Source organism: Lampetra fluviatilis, chromosome 24, assembly GCF_964198595.1.
Source record: "Lampetra fluviatilis chromosome 24, kcLamFluv1.1, whole genome shotgun sequence".
Classification (NCBI taxonomy): Eukaryota; Metazoa; Chordata; class Hyperoartia; order Petromyzontiformes; family Petromyzontidae; genus Lampetra; species Lampetra fluviatilis.
Genome location: NC_136298.1, coordinates 1,855,742 through 1,877,468, shown reverse-complemented (window position 1 = coordinate 1,877,468; position 21,727 = coordinate 1,855,742). Strand labels below are relative to the sequence as shown.

Sequence of the window (21,727 nt, the reverse complement as noted above, 5' to 3'; positions counted from 1 at the left end):
ATACTGCTGGTTTCATGCATGGTATGAAGCGTACATTTGGACGTCGTGCAGCGCTGGTCTATGCCCTTTGTGAGACAATGGTTCACGGAAAAAGATATCACAGAACTGATTCACGTAATATCATCAAGTTATTCATATCCACACCAGGGGGGCCGCACTATCTGACCTGCCCTACAACAGGAAGACAATTTGTTGTATAACAGTCATAGCAGTATTATTAATTTTCATTTTACATGTTTTTATGCCGACCCCTTGCATACCAACGTGATTTTTTGCATTGTGTTTCCCTCCATGCAAAATATGTAATGCTCTCAATCACTCTTTGTGTGTGACTTTTGTTTTTCTCATATTTATAATCACCAAACTTTCCTGCCTTGTTCCATTATCGAATATTTCTCAATTCTATTGCGATAGCTAAGCTTCATTGAAATCACAAAACAGAAAATTGTAGTTAATTCACAAAAGAGCATCATGCCGTCAGAAGTAGGATTCGAACCCACGCCTCCAGGGGAGACTGCGACCTGAACGCAGCACCTTAGACCGCTCGGCCATCCTGACTGTGGCATGGTGTCACTAGAGGCTAATTTTAATCCATTCTCAGCAATCGATCCACGTGGTTCATGTGAAATAAACATTCCAATTATTTATCTAAGCAAGAACACTTCCTCATCACAAGTGATTCAAGCGAAACAATACCCACCATTTTTGGACAACCTAGTTGTCATTTAGACGGATGCATGATCCTAGAAGGAGGGAATTCCAATATTTACTCAGAAACATCCGTGAAGAATATTCATAACCAAGATGCATTTGGTCAAGGAAATCCAGTGATTCTTACTCATGTTTAATTGAGGATATTGCTGAATCTTATCGCCAAATTGAATGGAAATTATACTGCTGGTTTCATGCATGGTATGAAGCGTACATTTGGACGTCGTGCAGCACTGGTCTATGCCCTTTGTGAGACAATGGTTCACGGAAAAAGATATCACAGAACTGATTCACGTAATATCATCAAGTTACTTCATATCCACACCAGGGGGGCCGCACTATCCGACTTGCCCTACAACAGGAAGACAATTGGCTGTATAACAGTCATAGCAGTATTATTAATTTTCATTTTACATGTTTTTATGCCGACCCCTTGCATACCAACGTGATTTTTTGCATTGTTTCCCTCCATACAAAATATGTAATGCTCTCAATCACTCTTTGTGTGTGACTTTTGATTTTCTCATATTTATATTCACCAAACTTTCCTGCCTTGTTCCATTATCGAATATTTCTCAATTCTATTGCGATAGCTAAGCTTCATTGAAATCACAAAACAGAAATTTTTTGTTAATTCACAAAAGAGCATCATGCAGTCAGAAGTGGGATTCGAACCCACGCCTCCAGGGGAGACTGCGACCTGAACACAGCACCTTAGACCGCTCGGCCATCCTGACTGTGGCATGGTGTCACTAGAGGCAAATTTTAATCCATTCTCAGCAATCGATCCACGTGGTTCATGTGAAATAAACATTCCAATTATTTATCTAAGCAAGAACACTTCCTCATCACAAGTGATTCAAGCGAAACAATACCCACCATTTTTGGACAACCTAGTTGTCATTTAGACGGATGCATGATCCTAGGAGGGAATTCCAATATTTACTCAGAAATATCCGTGAAGAATATTCATAACCAAGATGCATTTGATCAAGGAAATCCAGTGATTCTTACTCATGTTTAATTGAGGGTATTGCTGAATCTTATCGTCAAATTGAATCGAAATTATTCTGCTGGTGACATGCATGGTATGAAGCGTACATTTGGACTTCGTGCAGCGCTGGTCTATGCCCTGTGTGAGACAATGGTGTACGGAAAAATATATCACAGAACTGATTCACGTAACATCATCAAGTTACTTCATATCCACACCAGGGGGGCCGCACTATCCGACCTGCCCTACAACAGGAAGACAATTGGTTGTATAACAGTCATAGCAGTTTCCTTCCATAATATATATCTAATGCTTGATTTGAAGCTTTCGTGACTGCAGGAATCCATACTCTTTGGTTATTTCGGTAAAGTCACATAGGTAGAAATAAAACAAATCACGACGTTTTGATCGCAACACAAGCGAACTTCATCAGGTGGGACAACCACAGCAAGAAAATGTTGCCGTGGAGAGCTGCCGTGGCAAGAGGTTATATAGGTCAGAGAGGGAGGAGGCAAGGGGGGAGAGAGGGGGGCGGTGTGGGTTAGGGCGCGTGAGCGCTAGGGAAAGAGGACGTGAGGTTGGGGGAGGACGTGGTGCTGTGCCAGCGTTCATATGTGCTCGCTAACAGCGCTTGTCCAAATAAGTATGTTAAGGCTTTATGGGCAATCTTTGTCTGTATTCAGGGTGGAGTGCCTCCGGCTCGTGTTGCCTTGTCACCACAGATACCATTTGTAAATTAATGTTTTTATTTGACTATAATTTACCACGTTGTAAATTGCGGGTTGGTGAAATAAGTGGGGGACGCCAAGACCGATTCATATATAACTTGTGACTGATGTTAGCCATAACTGGAAATCAAACTCAGATCAAGTAAATAGTGTAATAAACACCTTCCAAGACCATTCGTGTAGAGGGTGCTTTTTTTCTTTAATTCCCCACTGCAGTAGAGCACCGACCCCGCTCCTTCCCTCTCCGAATATTCTCCCGGATGACAACGCCCTTAGACGACGCGTATCTCCGATCCGCTGGCAGAGTCCGCCCTGCTCTCTCGGCCTCGCCGCTGGCTGGCGGCATGCTGGAGGGGAGAGGCGAGCTCTGCTAGGGATCCGCCACGTGGTCGGGCGGCGAAGCGAGAAGACGACGAGCAGCGACGTAGCTCGGAGCCAAGGTTCCCCACACCGACCACGAGTCTTCCTCTGCCCCTTCTTATATTCCCCCGGGTGCAGCTAAACTCCGCCTCTGGCCATGCCCTCTCATGAAATCTTCTCGATGGTTCCCGAAGCATCTCTACCGACTCCGCCCATCACCTTTGGCCCAGATACTGTTCCCTCTTAGGATCGGATGGCGTTACATAATGTACCGAGTTACCCTTTAGCAACCAATAGATGGCGCTCTCTCATTACAATAGTAAGAAGAATATGCTATAGCTTTTTTGGCAATAACACATGTGTTAAAATGTTTAAACACCAACTAGACACCTATTACAAGGCATCACGTCTGCATTAACCACACATCATTTTGATACTGGCAAACAAATGTCTGACAGATTCATCGTGCAGTGTGCTTACCCTTGACAGTTTGTTGGCGAGGGTCATCCTCACTATGGCAATCTGAAAGTTCCGCTATACTGTACACGGGACATGACTTCTACAATGGATATAACAACCTGGTGCCTCCCGGTTTTGCAGTGGAAAAGAGTTATTTGCGTGTTCTGTTGCCGCACTTTTGACATTTTTCTGACACTGGTTGTGAACCACTGGCATATGGGATATGTGCAAGAAACCAGATCGTTCTTGAGGAGATGGCAAAGGACCGACATCAGTTGAGGATTGTGAGTCAGCAGTCAGATATGGCCTCTTGGCAATAACCTGACCTAACGGGCCAGGTAATGCTTTACATTGTGCACGGTTTTGTTGCAACGTGTGGTGGAAACATTTGACGTGGCATTTAACCTGGGCTTCACTTGATAGCGAGCTCTGTTTGCAATGATTGACGCGTCTTCGTAAATCATTACCATTGTCTGATGTCAACACAACTATTTCAACATTTATTGAGTTGTTGACCACTGAACATATTTATTTTCGGTACAGATAGGACAGTTGGACGTATTTATCTACTCCATCGAGCATATTCAGCCCTTTGTCAATCCACTGCTGGATGAAGGTCTCACCAAGATGTCACCATTTATCACAGTCATGTGATGCAATAATCTAGCATCTGCACGTGAAATTATTGCATTTCTCCATCTCAGTGGGTGATTTCTGTAATAGTTTTGGCACTGTCGTAAAAGTATCTACCACTGGCCATTATCCCTTCCAGTAACATGTCCTACCGAAGGGATTGTTTGACCAAACCTCACCATGAAGGCCGAGGACTTGTTTAAATATCACTTTCCACTGATGTTAGCCATTGCCAAGAATTCAAACTCAGGTTGTCTAGTTAATAGCGTAGTGCACTAACCACTGCTCCACTCATGGAAAATCTGCAGTACAAATTTTTACATGTGAAAAGGTGGTTAAGGTACAGCCCTGAAATTGCTTGCTCATGCCACTGCTGGTGAAATTACCTCTCCTACTGCCGCCAACTCGAGAGACAGTTTGGTGGGCAAAAGCACATTTTACCTCACCACACACAACCTGCCAATCGATCAAATGTGCCGGACTCAATTATACTGCTGGCTGGGCAGGAGGTGGGGGAAGGGATTAAAATATACGCAATTATTGTTTCAACTGCCGTGGCGGATGATGGAATCTATCCAGCAAACCTTTGTATTGCCAGTCCAATGTGCTAACCATTACACCACCAATGTGGTATGGCATTACCTTAAAGCTTCAAAATAAGCAAGGTATGAGGTTTTTCCAGAATCGGAGCAGAAAGGCAGAACAGTTTAGGTGATGGGTTCAAATCCTGGACAGTCGCTTGAGATGGAACCAGGTTCTCAAGTGTAGTGGTGAGTTTATGATCTCAGATGGCTACCAATAGCCACCTTCACGTGTGATTGTGTTAAATGTGTTTTAGCACGACACTGTGACAATTGTCCCCCGTGAATTCATAACACGTCGTTTAGAGCAACACCCAAATCCATTCAAGAGCAGGAGAGTAAATTTATCACGACAGCCGACGTGCCATTGCTCAAGACTGCTGCCGTGACCTTGCACAGTGTGCTACGCTTATACGTCACCGAATGCTATTTCTGCTATGACTTGGTGCAACAATAGCGCCCATTAAATTAATGCTATTTGTATTTGTAAAAAAGGACAGTATTATGTTTTAAGTTACGCTTTATGTTGCAAGTCATATATCGCATCCACCACAACTTCCACAACAGTTATTACATTGCTTAGTAACCGCGACATACACATTACAAAGTAAATTAAGTTGCGCTGAATATCAAACATTTTCAATGATAAAATCAGCCAGAATGCACCTGATCTTGTCAGATTTTGGAAGCTGAGCCTGGACAGTGCTTGAACTTGTGGCAATTATGCACAAGCACGTGTTAACATCGCTGTGGGCGAGTGCAGACATTTCCACTGCTACTCTACCTCTTTATTTCCTCACCTTCACCAACCTGCACTGACGAGCACGCTGAAGTATAGTCAAATAACCCCTGTAAGCCGGGAGGAGGCCCTCATTCAGCAGTAGTTTGACAACAGGGCTTTCCGTGTTCATTACAACAAAAATTACATCACGTATTACATTTGACATCATCTTCTGTAAAGTGACCTGAAAGATAAAATTTTCAATAAAATAAAATCGCAATATATACATTTATTTTTGACCTTACCATCGAAAAAAAAGTATGCTGTGAGACCCAATTCTAAATGTGTAAACATGTAAGCAGAAATCTAATGGGCCTGGATTGGTACTTATAGTCAGATCTTTTTATTATCTTTTCTACCTACGTGACTTTACCGAAAGAACCAAAGAATATGGATTCCTGCAGTGACGAAAGCTTCAAATCAAGATTGAACCGCGTCTACGGGGAGGGCTTCCACACAACTATTAGATCTTTTAACAGACTGCGAGACAAGAAGGCTCACCTGATTGAGTCGCTCACCTTTCTGAAGAGATGCCGTGATACACTCAACGATGGGCTTCATCCATTCCAAGCTAAGGAACTCACTGGCGCTCACGATTGTGGAGAAGCTCGTGTTCATCAAGACCAACCTGCCCGCATTCTACGACTACCCCGTGCCCGACGGCCCCGAGTACGATAGCAGCACCGGCGAGGAAGCAGCCTAAACCTATCAGAGTTTCGTATTCATTAAACCAGGTTTTAATTCCCCAAAATCGGGTTTAATTGTATTAAAACCCGATGCCTGCCGCTGGAAAAACCGAGTTTTTGTCCACCCATGGGAGACAACCTTCTGAGGATTCTATTTTTTTCCGCCTGAGGACGACCGCTTGTGTTGCGATCGAAACGTCGTGATTTTTTTTTATTTTATACCTATGTGACTTTAACCAAAAAACCAAAGAGTATTATTTAAAATGTTAAACTGATCAACTCAAGCAACCCTAAACATAAAAAAACTAATTCCAATATTTATTTTATTAGAAAATTAAGATTTAATATTCTGGGTCAATCTCTATTTCACCCTGTAGTTTAGGTCAGCTTTCAAAAGTAGTACATGTTTTGTTCTTTAAACTCCTGGGTTGTGGAGCACTAACTATAACATGTTTTAGACCATTGGCAAATTGGCTTTCCATGGCCCCATAGTTGAGATGGGATAACCAAGTAGCATTTGTTAAACCCAGTAGCAATTGTTTAAAATAACATTTATCAAACAAATGCTGCCAAGAGGCCGATGGACTCAAACATTTTATGTGTATGTATGTTGAGCTTCTTTTGCATCGTACAAAGCCAACCGTGCTAATCTAGATACACATAACAGAGTTCTGTTGATGTACGCTCACATTTTTTGCTATCAATGACCCTAAACTATTGCGTATTCAGTTATACAAGTAGTGCTCAGGGTGGAATTCGGACTGCACTTCTGAGAATATCAGTCATGGCCATTTTATCAGTATTCATTCCTGTGCAGAAGGAATAGTTATTTTCTGAGGTTTTTTTCACAGTGAAAAATACATCTTAGAATGTCAGTTATCGTTTTTCAAGCGGCCATGATAAACATGTAAATACTTATTGGAGTTTGAATTAGGCTACTTTGGAGGTCAATTTAAAGTCACTAACCAGTGGCCAGTCAGTTTGCATAATGAATGTCATAACAGATTTTTCCGATGTGAACACTTCAAGGGAATGAAATATACAAGATGATCTATTTAGAGATAACCCACTAATTTACAACAAACCTTTACTTTCGTCTCATCATGTGATTAATATTTTGAAAGCGACGGCTTCCAGATCATACAGCGGAAGAGGAATGTGAGAAGTGTATCAATTTACATCCCTATTGCCATCGGCGGTGATCTCGAAAGGATCGCCCTGTATCATCCAAGATTCTGCTTTAAAACTTTTATTAGTTTTCTCCCCTTGTTAATTTTCTATTTATTGACTGTACAAAAAACACTGTTGCAACAAAAAATTGCCTTTAATGGCATTCTGTCTGGTATACAGATGAGATAGGCACTATATATGCCACGATCAGAAAATATTGAAATGCTTTCTTTCTGGTGCAGAATATGGAATGCACATCTTTGCTGTGTGAGCTGATTCTAAAGGATAAATGAGAAAACTAACTCCAAAAACAAGCATCATAGATCACTGTGACCCTTTTAACTTCTGCTCATCTGCTGTGTACAGGGTCAAAGTGTCCCTGTGCTTTTTGGAGTTCTGGGTGATGTCTATCAAGATTGTCGATCCTGAACCAATGGCGGACATTCTATGATGCTCAAAGAGTGGAGACACAGTCTACAGTTACCTCACAATAACTATTGACGTCAAATTAAGTCAGCATCTCTGTGCTCACACGCACTGTGGTGCTCCTCTTTATTGGCGATCCTGAGCTGGTGGAAGTTCCACATTCCAATGGCAGGTACCAGTCTCCTCAGAAGATGAACACTGTGAAAAAAATAATACAGAATCAGACAACAATACTAAGTATAGCTTATATAGCGCACCTCAACGCGCTTTACAGCGGAATTAAAATAGAAAAAGCCTTCTGAAAGGTAAAAACATATTTCGGCGGAACTTGAAGATCCCAACCGAACCGGACTCCCTGACAGCCCTTCTGCAGAGAGTTCTACAGTCTGGGTTGCCACAGAAGCGAATGGCCAGATATCGCCCATGGACTTGAACTTCGTTCTGGGGATGCAGAGGAGATCTGAGGTCCGCCGACCTCAAAGTCGTTACTGGAACGTAACGACTCCCAAATGCACGTAGGTGTGGGAGATCACTCGGGGCATTGAATGTGAGGTGGAGGACATTTAATTCAGTACAGAATTGAACCGGCAACCAGTGAAGTGATGCAAGCATAGGGGTGATTTGTTCTCAACGAGGAGTTCGGGTCAGAGCATAGCAGCTGCGTTCTGAACAGACTGGAGTCCACAGAACACCTTGCTGGATGTTCCAGATACCGTTGCAGTGGTCGATGTGTGAGAAAAGTAAAAGCATGAACCAATTTCTCCGTATCAGTAGCTGAGAGGATGGGACGTAACTGGGCAATGTTAAAATATTAAAGTATATTGTTGCACATACTGTCTGCCAATAACACTGGTCTATAGCTAAAATGTTTCCGAAATAAATGTAGTCCAACGTTACTAATTCTGGGTCACTGAGAATGAAAATGATGCTTAAAATTGTTGATTAGCTCTAGTTTTCAAGATATGCTACTGGGTCAGTAAATATGACCCTTGACTTGGGAATTGCGGAGGATAAGTGAGTTATAAAGGGAAGGGATCTCAATTTAAACCAGAAATGACTAAAATACATGTTTGACTGGATCTATGAATAAATCTATGACTGGGTTTGGACAGTACTTGCTTTTTGAGCAGAACAACGAATTATTAAATCTGAACTTGGTATTGCATCATACATTATGGCATCATGTTATTCCTAGAAGTCATGGATGATGCAATCATAACTAGGCTTACATCCCTCTGCTGAACAATTTGCACTATATCAGCTCTAGAAATCATACAGTGCCGTGCTCTCTTATTTGTCAGTGTTTGATTTTGCAAAGGGACACATTTCTGTTTAGCCAAAGTGAGCAGAGATGCCTCGTACTTGTGTGAACAAAGCAGATAACTTCTGCAGCAACACTTGTGCAACAAATATTCGCCAGTGATTGAACAGGAAAAGGAAATCTATGCCTTTTGCAGTGCCAATGATTTGTAGAGAGCCAACGGATCATATCAGCAATTGTTACTTCTGCATTGCGCCTCCAGTTGGGAAAGGTGTGTCAAAGAAGACAAAGTATACTGTGCATTATCCAAACATTCCATCAGCTATATGCCCAGAACCCAATGGAGGACTGCCGGTTCCTGATGCACCAGAATCATTCTCACTTGAGTCAGACGAGGAAGAGGATGAAACTTCTGGTCCTGAACCATCAAGGTCACATGACCCAGATTTTCTGCCATCCTCCTCCTCTGAACCACACCTCATTACACAAGGTGAACTGAAAGACCCTGCCAGGGATTTGGAACTACCCAAGAGTAAGGCAGAGCTGTTGGGCTCCAGACTGCAGCAGTGGAATCTCCTGGCAGGCGATGTTAGGGTTTCCATGTTCCATCACTGTCAAAAGGATATTGTCCCATTCTTCTTCGTGGAAGGTGATCTTGTAGCCTGCAACAACATCGATGGTGTGTTGGCAGCCCTCAGTATCGTTCATGCTCCAGATGAGTGGAGACTGTTCCTTGATTCATTGAAGATTAGTCTTAAAGCTATTTTGCTGCATAATGGCAATGTTTTAATTGTCATATTTGAATTCAGCACATCAAAATTCATAATAAAGAGCACATTTCAACTCTAAAGCAGATGACGTCTAAAAAATTGTAGACCAGTGTAATTATTGTCTGTTCTGCAAAAGGTAAAGGTGCAGCCTTGAAATGTCTTGCTAACTGCCACCCTGACTCACTTGTCAAACCCATCAACTGCACCCCAGTCATCCTCAATTAACAGCATCAATAACAATACAAATATGACTATATTTCAAATAGCCCCTTATAGTCGTAGTATTTCTTATGTAACCAGAATATTATTTCCAATACTGTTTATATAGAATATAACAACAAAAATGGTGTAATTCATATATCCATGAAAGTTTCGTTAAATTTCAAGACCTTTTTTCCCCAAGAAAGTCCTTAACTGGGAACTTAAAGGAATGTTTTGGGTGTTGGAGGAAACAGGCGCTCCTTGAGAAAACCCACGCATATTAGGGGATAGCACACAAAGATCCATAACCCATATTCTCGTCGCCACCTTGCAAACCAGCATGTTCATGTTGTAGTTTTATAATTCGGTGTGATCCAAACTTCTCTTGCCGCTAAATCAGAATCGGAATCTGTATTCATCTTGGAGGAATTTGATGAGCTATGAAGCAATTTTTTCACAGATGTCCAGTAGGGGTGAGTCAGCGAATGACAACAAATGTACTGGATCGTAGCCACGCTTCATTATATCTGGATAGCTTCCCAAACCTCAGCCTTGGTAGAGAGAGATAAACAGAGTAACAAAGAGACAAAAGAGAGAACATTACAAGAGAGACAGAGAAAGGCACAAAGGCCGCTTTTATCCTGCCAACCAGCATCCAGGCTGACCAATGCCTAGCTGGGCAGCAAACTAAATATTGTTTGCCATAGCAAGGGTACGCGAATAGGAGCCGTGTGGTTGGAAACAAACCAAGCAATGGTGGCCGATGGCTCAAATCTTTGGTGGGCCGCGCCCGCGGTGACGCAGCAGCTCCATGCAAAACAGCGTGAGGAAAGACGCATTGCTGGGAATTACATTTATAGAGACAGGATGAGGAACACGTGGATCAGAGAACAAATGCATGTTAATTACGTCATCCAAATTATTTAGAAAGGGAAGCGGGCTTGGGCAGGACACATCACAACTAAAATGGACGGATGTCCCGATGGTCAAGAATAATGACGGAGTAGCAGCCAATGAATAGAACGCGTTCGAGAGGGCGACGACCGGGGAGATGGAACGGTGAAATTTTGTTTGTGTGCACATGCTAGGTGGGTGATGATATCGAATGGTCGTGTGAGGTGGCAGCCCCTTGGAGAGGCCTTCATCCAGCAGTGGATTGTTTGTGGTTGATGATGGCAGTCACCTGCCTGCATTTCAGGCTTTCGCCACGCCTCCCACACCCCTCCGCCCACTGGCCCGAATGCGCCTCTATATAACCCACGACACACACGAGTCGTCCACCACACTCTTGTGCAAAAGAACAAGAGCCGGTAAGTGACGTTCCGTCATTCACGCGCCCACTTGACAGCGCCTCACCGTTGATGTATATCATGTTGGTCACGCGTGTTATGTGTTTGTGCATGCGTAATCCAGTAATGCGCATTCGTGTGTGTGTTTGTACATGTGTAACTTGCACTGCGTTGCTGTATATGCTTGCGTGTCGTTAGTGTGCATGCCTTTTGTGTGTATGTATGTTCAAGGATGAAATGGGGTGAGGCAGTGCAGTGGTTTAGGCGCACCGCGCTACGAACCCGCTCACGACCAATGGTGTATGCATGTATGTGGAACTTCTTTCGCACCGTACGTGCTCAGCCGTGGTAACTGACGGTGCGGGGGAAGGACAAGTAACGAAAATATGAACCGTTCCTGGACCTCCCCCAGCTCGACTTAGTAGCTGGTTCGGGGTGTCAATATTTGCACTGGGGAGACAAAGGCGACTGGGTGTGGTGCTGGCCACCCACCCCCTCGTGTGCCCTGCGGCCGTCTAAGGTGCTGCTCGCTAACAGCCCTTGCCCCAACAGTCTGTTAAAGGCGAAACGGGAGGGTTCTTGTTTTTCAAAAGCTGTATCATGTTACAGTGTATGTATAATTGTTATACAGTGCGTGAGTTTGTCAATACGTATATGCATGTACGTGTATATATGTGCAGTATACCACGATGTACCCCGACGCATACTTCATATGCAATACATTATGAATGTCAGTGTGTATGTATATGGACATGTATGTATTAATTATGTATGCATACAGTATGTGTATGAGTGATGAACATGGTCTATGCCATTGTGTATATGCCATAAATGAGTTTCATATGGTGGACGTGTGTACATAGACTGTATGTCATTGTGGTATGCATATATTTTTATGGGAGCGGTGGCGCAGTGGTTAGGGCGCTGCGCTACGAACCCCGCGACTCGAGTTTGATTCCCGCTGAGGCAAACACCACTGTCGAGAAATTTAGCCCAGTTATATCTGTCGAATATCTGAACCGGCTCTGGGCCTCCCCTAGGTCGACTCAGCCTCAAGTGCGTACCTGATGAGGTGTGTAAACTTAGCCACTAGGAAGACAAAGGCCGCCGGGTGTGGTCCTGACCTCCCGCTCTTCATTGTGCCGTGCCGGCCTTCATAGGTGCTCGCTAACAGTACTTGTCCAAAAACGTCTGTTAAGGTAATACGGGGATCTTTGTCTTTATATGTCATGAAGTGTATCTTCGTGTGTATTGCGTGCGTACGTACGTCACGAATGAGTACATCGTACACGTATGTGTGCGTACAAAATATCATTGTGTGTACGTCGGGTGTGGTCCCGAAAGTTCGAACGAACAGGTAGGTGGCTCGGGTAGCTGGGTCACAGCGCTGAGCCGGTACCACTGACCTCACGGGACTGCCCAGGGTTAAACCAGATTCTCTCGTGTAGTGGAGTTGAGGACATCAGTGTGCTCACCAATAACTGTGCAAAAACTAACCATCACATTGCGTGTTGTTGTTTTGTGAAATTTGGTGCACTCGATTCGGCTAAATTCCGGCTCAGAGAATAAAAAATATCCGCTTGATGCGTAACAATCTCCTAGCAGAGTGTGCGTGTATGCAACTGTGACCACGAATCTGTGTAAAGTATGAATTTAAATTGTCACAAGTACCGTGAACACTCTTCTTCAAGTCATTCTCTTGACACACGGTATCACTGCTCAGCGAGATTTCTAAAACGATTTTTTCGTAAAAAAATTGGCAAAATTGCCACAATTCTTTTTTAAAAGTACAAGCATATATAATCGCTACTGTACTTGCAAAACAGAATTGGTTTATTCCAACAGTATGCATTGTCTTTGAATGTGTACATGTGTATGTTTTGGCCAAAGTGGAGTGTACTAATTCCGAGAGACTAGTAGGAGGCACTCTCTCTTGTTTATTCCAGCCTTCACAGCCATAGAGATAACTACATACCGGGTCAGGACAACCAACATGCTTCCAGACCCACAGCTTGAAGAGGTGAAGACCACAACAACGGCAGCACGATGAGTTCCTCTCCAGATGGCAGCAGCCCCGACTTTTATCCTACCCAGCGTGGCCAGGCTCCACCCTCGGCCCTGCACCCCTCTGGATCCCCCAGAAGGCTCCGTGCCTCGCCCACAGGTCCTACTGGTAGAACGGGCTGCTACCCCCAAATCCCAATGTCTACCAATCTCCGAGCGCCACGCGCTACAGTGACTCATCCAATGTCACTACAATAGCATTGAAATTTGTCAGTGTTTAAAACTTACTTCTATTACACCGTTTTACAAAGCTTGGGATCATTTTTCAGAGAGCAGTTTGGCGTGTCTCCGTCCCGGATGAAGATTTCACGGAATGCTTACTTGAAATCGACAGGTTTCTTGTTCGATCTCCCATGATGATGAAGACGTTTAAAAAAATCCCCCTGCCCCTATTTATACAGCTGTATATCAGCAGATCGGCAGATCGACTGTGGTGGGGTAAAGTGTGGGTGTATACCACACATCTCATACAAGATATCTGGCCAGCGTGGAAGAGTAGACTACCTTCGTGGAGGCTCTTCTGCCAGCAGTGGTGTTAGCAAGCTTTTCATATTTTTTTTTTACAAATTTTCTGAGCACAGGCCCAAAGACCCAACACGTTGAGCGGCCAGCAACAAACTGCACTTTCAGAGTTGTAATAAGAAAGCGTTAACACGTTTCTCTATTGAGCAAGGTTATTATTAAGTCCTTGGGGGAGGGGGGAAAGAGACGATGGGTGGGAATTCCAAAGTGGGAGGGAAGAAGCAGAAAGAGAAGTTTCACAACCTGCAGTCTTATATGAAATTTCAGGGCTGCGCATTTACCTATTACTACCCTGTACTGTATACACTTACATTAACTCGTGTGTGGGTGCGCTGCTGCTGCAGTTCGCAATGAAGCTGCTGCTGCTGTTGTGCACCGTGGCGTTCGCCGCGTGCTGCGTGTGCGCACACGAGGACTGCTGCCTCAAGGGACGCGCGCACAAGCCCGAGCCGGGACCTGAGCCCGACATGCACGCGTGCCAGATCTACAAAAGCAGTGAGTAGGCCCTCTCCTCACAGGCACCTAAATGCGAGAAATGCACATAGTGATTATATGGCTGTAATGATACAATTATCAATAGTATTGATTACTATTCGCACCATACGTAGCTAACAGTGCTAGTATTGCATATGAACCTGTGTAAAGCTGTATATAGATTTCAGAAATCCAAGGCCTCAAAAGTCCTCCCCACATTCAAAGCCCTGAATCATCTCCTGCACCTACGTGCATTGGGGAGTTGCTGTGCCCCTACGTTCCAGAAAGGACTCCGAGGTTGGCGGACCTCAGATCTCCTCTGCATCCCCAGAATGAAGCTGAAGTCCATGGGCGATCTCTGGACCTTTGCTTGCGTGGTACCCGGACTGTGGAACTCTTTGTCAAAGGGCTGTCAGAGAACCCGGTTCGGTTGGGATCTTCAAGTCCCACCTCAAAAAAATTATCTTCCAGAAGGCATTTTATACTTCAACTCAGAACCACTTCTTACACCCTCGCCCCCATTGTCATTGCTGTAAAGCTCATTGAGATTTTATGAAAGGTGCTATATAGCTAGAATTATTATTGTTAATCCGGCCCTGGGCTTGCCAGCTCTAGGTGCTCACGAACCACGAGTGCCCCAATAGTTTATTCCATCTAAAGGGGGAAGCTGTGGGAATGTACATTACCTTAAACTGTTTAGAATATGTCTCTCTGCTAACTATTAAGCAAGGGTAGCAGTAATACATATATATAAACACCCAGCTCTGTCATTATGTCATTCTGTGACTGTGATTAACGTGGCACGGATTGGTTGAAGTGCGTCACGTGACCGCGAGCAAACAGCCAACCAGAGGTGCGCCCCTCCAAAACATGTACGCCCCCAGATTGGTTGAAGTGCGTCACGTGACAGTGAGCAAAAGACGGGTGAGTGAGAGTGAGGCAGAGCCGTGCTCTGTCCACTGCTGCCCTGAGGGAGAGCCGTGCTATCTCCACTGCTGCCGTGAGGGAGCCAGACGCGCTCTCTCCACTGCTGCCCTGAGGCAGAGCCGTGCTCGGTCCGCTGCTGCCCTGAGGGAGATAGGTGAGTGACAGTGAGGCAGAGCCGTGCTCCGTCCACTGCTGCCCTGAGGGACCCCCGTGCTCTCCACTGCTGGCTTGAGGGAGAGCCGCGCTATCTCCACTGCTGCCGTGAGGGTGTCAGACGCGCTCTCTCCACTGCTGCCCTGAGGGAGAGCCGTGCTTTGTCCACTGCTGCCCTGAGGGAGAGCCGCGCTCTGTCCTCCACTGCTGCCCTGAGGGAGAGCCGCGCTATCTCCACTGCTGCCGTGAGGGATCCAGACGCGCTCTCTCCACTGCTGCCCTGAGGCAGAGCCGTGCTCGGTCCGCTGCTGCCCTGAGGGAGACGGGTGAATGACAGTGAGGTAGAGCCGTGCTCCGTCCATTGCTGCCCTGAGGGACCCCCGTGCTCTCCACTGCTGGCTTGAGGGAGAGCCGCGCTGTGTCCACTGCTGCCGTGAGGGTGCCAGATGCGCTCTCTCCACTGCTACCCTGAGGGAGAGCCGTGCTCTGTCCACTGTTGCCCTGAGGGAGAGCCACGCTATCTCCACTGCTGCCGTGAGAGAGCCAGACACGCTCTCTCCACTGCTGCCCTGAGGCAGAGCCATGCTGGGTCCGCTGCTGCCCTGAGGGAGACGGGTGAGTGACAGTGAGGCAGAGCCGTGCTCTGTCCACTGCTGCCCTGAGAGATCCCCGTGGTCTCCACTGCTGGCCTGAGGGAGAGCCGCGCTGTCTCCACTGCTGCCATGAGGGAACCAGAGCGCTCTCTCCACTGCTGCCCTGAGGGAGAGCCGTGCTCTGTCCACTGCTGCGCTGAGGGAGAGCCGCGCTATCTCCACTGCTGCCGTGAGGGAACCAGACGCGCTCTCTCCACTGCTGCCCTGAGGCAGAGCCGTGCTCGGTCCGCTGCTGCCCTGAGGGAGACGGGTGAATGACAGTGAGGTAGAGCCGTGCTCCGTCCATTGCTGCCCTGAGGGACCCCCGTGCTCTCCACTGCTGGCTTGAGGGAGAGCCGCGCTGTGTCCACTGCTGCCGTGAGGGTGCCAGATGCGCTCTCTCCACTGCTACCCTGAGGGAGAGCCGTGCTGTGTCCACTGTTGCCCTGAGGGAGAGCCACGCTATCTCCACTGCTGCCATGAGAGAGCCAGACACGCTCTCTCCACTGCTGCCCTGAGGCAGAGCCATGCTGGGTCCGCTGCTGCCCTGAGGGAGACGGGAGAGTGACAGTGAGACAGAGCCGTGCTCTGTCCACTGCTGCCCTGAGAGATCCCCGTGGTCTCCACTGCTGGCCTGAGGGAGAGCCGCGCTGTCTCCACTGCTGCCATGAGGGAACCAGAGCGCTCTCTCCACTGCTGCCCTGAGGGAGAGCCGTGCTCTGTCCACTGCTGCGCTGAGGGAGAGCCGCGCTATCTCCACTGCTGCCGTGAGGGAACCAGACGCGCTCTCTCCACTGCTGCCCTGAGGCAGAGCCATGCTCGGTCCGCTGCTGCCCTGAGAGAGAGCCGCGCTCTCTCCACTGCTGCCCTGAGGCAGAGCCGCGCTCTCTCCGCTGCTGCCCTGAGGGAGAGCCGTGCTCCGTCCACTGCTGCCCTGAGGGAGTGCCGCGCTCTCTCCACTGCTGGCCTGGGGGAGAGCCGTGCTGCGTCCACTGCTGCCCTGAGGGAGTCAGTGCTCTCCACTGATGGCCGCCTCAGGCTCGCGCTCCCGGGGTGCGCTCCGTCGTTTAAGATGTTCTGTGTTCATATTTTGTCTGTTGCGGTTGCACCCGACTTAAGAGCCGCATGGCTCACAGGGCTATACCTAATCAATGAAACTTGAAACTTGAAACCTAAGACCCCTTAAGAGCTTCCAAATAATCTGAACAGTTCTTTCACTGATTAATAAGTCATAGCTCTTAGAAGTTAATGTCAATATCACAGGCGCCCCCGCACAACCACATACTATTGTAATAAACCTTCTCGAGATGGCTTCCGGAATCAGTCCTTTTATTTTCCAACTTCCACAGTTACACACACACTCCCCGTTGCTGACAGACAACGGGAAGTGGGCAGACTCCCAGCTAAGTCCCCACCGCGCACGTGGCACCCGTAGCCCCGTACGCGCGTGACTCCTGCTCTTTTCGTTCCCAGGTCTGCTCTCGACTCCTCTGTCTCTTCTCCTCTTAATCCCTGGGTCACGTGGTACCCCTAAGCCAGTCCTCCGTAGTCAGCGTTGACCGTTCCAGATGGTTCCCCGTCAATCCCGGGACCACGCCTCTGATCCGGCTTGCCATTAGCTGAGGCCCCGATCGGCCAGGCCAATCACCCCTGCTAACATGCCGTGATCACGCCGAGGCCATGCTCCCTGGCTCACCCCTTATTGGCTACAAAGCGGGACCGGCAAGCCAATCCCCACGTGAGCCCTACATGGCTCTTATTACATCACCCCCCCCCCCGGTGAAAAAATCAGCTGTCTCTGCTGGAAAAAGGGTGATCAACCAATGCCGTGAAACATCTTATTAGGGCACCAAGGTGCATTTAACAATAAAGGGTGAAACGGCGTCCCCGCGCCGAACAACACTTAGAAACAAAGTCACCCATAAAAAAAACCCGACATACATTAGGGCGCCCCTGCAGCGCGGTAACGACAGGGAAGGGACAGCTAGACAATCAAACGCTAACGAAAGGGGAGAGATTTCGATCGCGTACGCGACGCGGGACCCTCTCCGCTTCCAGCGCATGGTCGCTTTGCCGCCAGATCGACAGGAGGTGGTAGGCTTGAAGAAGAAGGTTGTTGGTTCTCGGTCATATCCAGGGCAGGCCCCGTCGGAGGGGGGGCAGCAGGGGCTTCCTCAGCCCTCAGAACCTGTTCATCTGTAGGAGGCACAACACAGTCCCCCTTGGGATCAACGGGCGTGGCAATCGGCGTAATCGGCACAGCAGATCCCGGCAGGTCAGCTAGTGGGGATGAGGGATCGACACGCGTACTAACATAGGGTTTAAGTCGCGACGAATGAACGTACCACCGACGTTTCCCGTACTGGACGCGGACACTCTGTGAGTTTCGAATGTCCACCAGCGTCATGGGCCCCCGCCACGGCCTGTGCAGTTTAGGGGATGTGCCCACCGGCACCTGCGGACAGTGGAGCCATGCCAGGTCTCCCACTGACCCCAGGGCATGTGAGTACGCGATCGACGCGTATACCGCTCGTTCCTTGCCTGCGCACGGGCCGTCGCACACCTGGCAGCCTCTTGCGCCTCCGTAACTCGTTCAAGCGAGTCCCGCACGTGATCAGGCAAGGAGCGGGACGGTTGTTTACTCGGCGCACCCAGTTGCACATCAATGGGTGGGACGTTCTCACGGCCATACATAAAAAAAAATGGTGAGTATCCTGTGGACGCGTGTGGAACCATGCGGTATGCCGCTAAGACGCCCGGTATGTGCAAGTCCCAATCGGTTTGCTTTTCACTCACCGTGTGACAAAGCATAGCCGAGAGGGTACGGTTCAATCGTTCCACCATACCATCCGTTTGCGGATGGTATGGGGAAGTGCGGATCTTCTTTGTGCCCAGCGCTTCGCAAACCTCCTTGAGCAATTTGGAGGAGAAGTTCCGCCCTTGATCTGTGAGCAGCCTCTCAGGTGCCCCCTTATCCATGACATACCCGTTCAAGAAAGCGTCGGTGATGGACGCAGCCGTCTGGTCGGGCAGAGGCCAAGCCATCGGCCATCGAGAAAAATATTACACCCCGACCAGAAGGTATTTATTGCCCCTAGCCGACGGGGGGAACGGGCTCAGAATGTCCAGAGCAACTAATTCGTTGATGCGGGACACCTCAATGGAACGTAACGGCGGTACATACTGGTTCCGAGGCGGTTTCCTCTTCGCACAATCATGGCATGAGTGGACAAAGTCATTGACGTCTGCCGTCATGCCTGGCCAGAAAAAATCTTTTTGCATCGCGGCTAAAGTTTTCTGCACGCCGAGGTGCATCAACTTATCAGCGTGCAGAGCGTGAAGCAGGTCATAGCGAAGGGAAGTAGGCACGACCAAACGTGGTCAGTCAGGCAACCCGTCGGTGCACATTAATAGTCCCGACTTGCCTCGGAACATCCGCCACTTCCATCCCGCCAATTGAGCTTTTTGTTTCCCTATTAATTTCCGCAGCGGAGCCAGCGAGGTATCAGCCTCCTGCTCGCGTAACCATACCGAGTGCGGCAGCCGTAGGGTATCATCGGTGTCCACCGACACCTTCTGGTCGTCCTCGTTTGCTCTCGCCCCCATAACTGGGCAGGGCGAGGTGAGCGGCGCCGTGCAGCGGTGCGTGCCCGTCAGGTAAGTGCACGGAGGAACAGGTGGCAACCTTGAGAGCGCGTCAGCGTTCGCGTGACGGGCCCCCTTACAATACGTAATATGGAAGGAAAATTCCTGTAACGATTCCAACCACCGAGCCAATTGACCTGACGGTTGGTCCAACTTCAAGGAGTATTGCAAAGCCGCATGATCAGTGCGAACGAGGAATTTCCTTCCATACAGGTACGGCCGGTACAGTCGAACAAAATGCACAATCGCCAAAAGTTCCCGCCTCGTCACGCAATATCGCGTTTCCGCAGGGGACAGAACCCTGCTGCCGTACGCCACCACTCGCTCAACCCCATCCTTACGTTGCGACAAAACGGCCCTGATGCCGATATCACTAACATCCGTGTCAAGGATGAACGGCTGTAAAAAATCGGGGTAATCGAGCGTAGGCGCCGTGGCGAGGTGATCCCGAAGCGATCGAAAAGAACTTTCTTCCTCTGGTCCCCATTTAAACCTTTGATTTTTGCCCGTTAGAACATGTAATGGTTTCGCCAACGTCGCAAAGTTCTTTACGAAGCGGCGATAATAGGAAGTGAATCCAATAAACCGCCGAACATCACCCACGGAAGTGGGTGTGGGCCACTCTCGGACACATTTGGTTTTCAGAGGGTCAGTGGACACGCCATCCGAACTGACAATATGACCCAAGTAACAGACGGAGTGTTGCAAAAGGTGACATTTTCTAGGTTTAAACTTCAGGTCAGCCGCCCGCATTCTTTGGAAAACCGTCTCTAGGCGTTGGAGGTGTTCCTCGAACGTGCGGCTAAAAACGATGATATCGTCCAAATATATGAGGCACGTTTCCCACTGTAATCCAACCAACACCAATTCCATGAGCCATTGAAACGTCGCCGGAGCCGCATTCAAGTCCATAGGCAACCGATTAAATTCAAAGAGACCTTGCGGCGTGCGGAATGCCGTCTTGGCTTTTGACTCGTCATCGAGGGGAAGCTGCCAAAAGCCCGAGGACAGATCGAGGGTGGAAAAGAATTTAGCACCCGATAAAGCATCCAATGAGTTATCCATCCTCGGTAAAGGGTACGCGTCTGCCACCGAAATTTTTTTAACCGTCGGAAATCAACGCAAAATCTTGTCCCACCATCTTTTTTCTTAACCAAAACGACGGGCGCGCCCCAAGGGCTGTTGGACGGCGAAATAATATCCGCCGCCAGCAATTCGTCTACCGCGCCGCGCACCTGTTCTCTTTCCGCCGGGCTCATGCGATGCGGGTGCATACAGATGGGAGGTGTCACACCGGTGTCAATATGGTGCGACAAAACTGACGTGCGGCCGAGGTCCAAGTCATTTTTGCTGAAAACATCAGCGTACCGCAGCAATAATGAATGCAGAGCATTTCTTTGCTCGTTTGACAAGGAAGAATTTTCCCCGCACAAATCTGCGATCCAGCGTTCCTGCGAACGATCGTGTGGAGGCCCACCAGTGGGCATCCGGGCGCGCGGCTTTTCATCAAAAGAGGCGAAATCGGTAGTGGCGTGAGCCAACACCGATCCCTCCGGAACAACAACGCGGTCAGGCCCCCCATTCAACACCTGTATGAAAGGTGCCTGGCCTGGCCGAATGATTGTTTGTGCCGCCACCAAGGAAAAAGACTTAGCTACCGAATTTGACGGGGATAATAGCACGCCCCTCGCACCCTTTTTAACTTGAAGGGGTTTTCGGTAACGCAGCGGAATGAGCATTTGCGCGCCCGACAGGACCTCAACCATAGCAGCGGCCACGGCAGTAACCGCGTTACCTGGAGGCGCACTGGCCAGCAGGGAAGGCAGGAACGACATCCTACGACCCCCCGGCATTTCCAAACAATCCTGGTCGACCTGTATTTTCAGCGGCATCCGGCGCAAGAAATCAGTACCAAGCAAGCATGGGACAGCTAGCGAGCGAGAGATCAACACGGGTCCTGCAGCGGTAATATTCCCGATAGCGATACTCACATTGACCTGACCGCAGATACCCATGCTACCCCCATTTGCGGCTACACACGCATCATTAACCCGGCATATCTGTGACGTGGGAATGGACAACAGATGAAAGATAACATCCGAAATGATGGTGGCAGATGCGCCAGTGTCCACCAAAATACGGATGTCGACGCCCTCGATGGTACCCCGTACCGTCGATGAGCCCGATGCCGCAGCCACAACCCTGCGAGCCAATTTCTTCCACTGTGTAGCAGAGCGTGGAAATGATGCAGAAAAGGAAA

The 21,727-nt window shown here is 48.1% G+C and overlaps 1 protein-coding gene and 1 non-coding gene across 3 annotated transcripts in view; one reads left to right on the top strand and one right to left on the bottom strand.

Moving 5' to 3' along the window:
• Positions 1-1,365: 1,365 nt before the first annotated feature.
• Positions 1,366-1,448, bottom strand: TRNAL-CAG (transfer RNA leucine (anticodon CAG)). The gene has a single exon. It is a non-coding gene; the product is annotated as a tRNA-Leu (tRNA).
• A 9,559-nt stretch (positions 1,449-11,007) lies between these two features.
• LOC144941225 (riboflavin-binding protein-like) overlaps positions 11,008-21,727 on the top strand; it is a 40,106-nt gene continuing 29,386 nt past the window's right edge. The window contains exons 1-2 of one of the 2 annotated variants that reach the window (XM_078867845.1): positions 11,008-11,071; positions 13,981-14,131. In XM_078867845.1, coding sequence (XP_078723971.1) covers positions 13,987-14,131 — 145 coding nt within the window. In that variant the 5' untranslated portion in view covers positions 11,008-11,071; positions 13,981-13,986. Of the gene's footprint in view, positions 11,072-13,001; positions 13,071-13,980; positions 14,132-21,727 lie in introns of those variants that run through there. The other variant, XM_078867844.1, reaches the window with a different exon arrangement.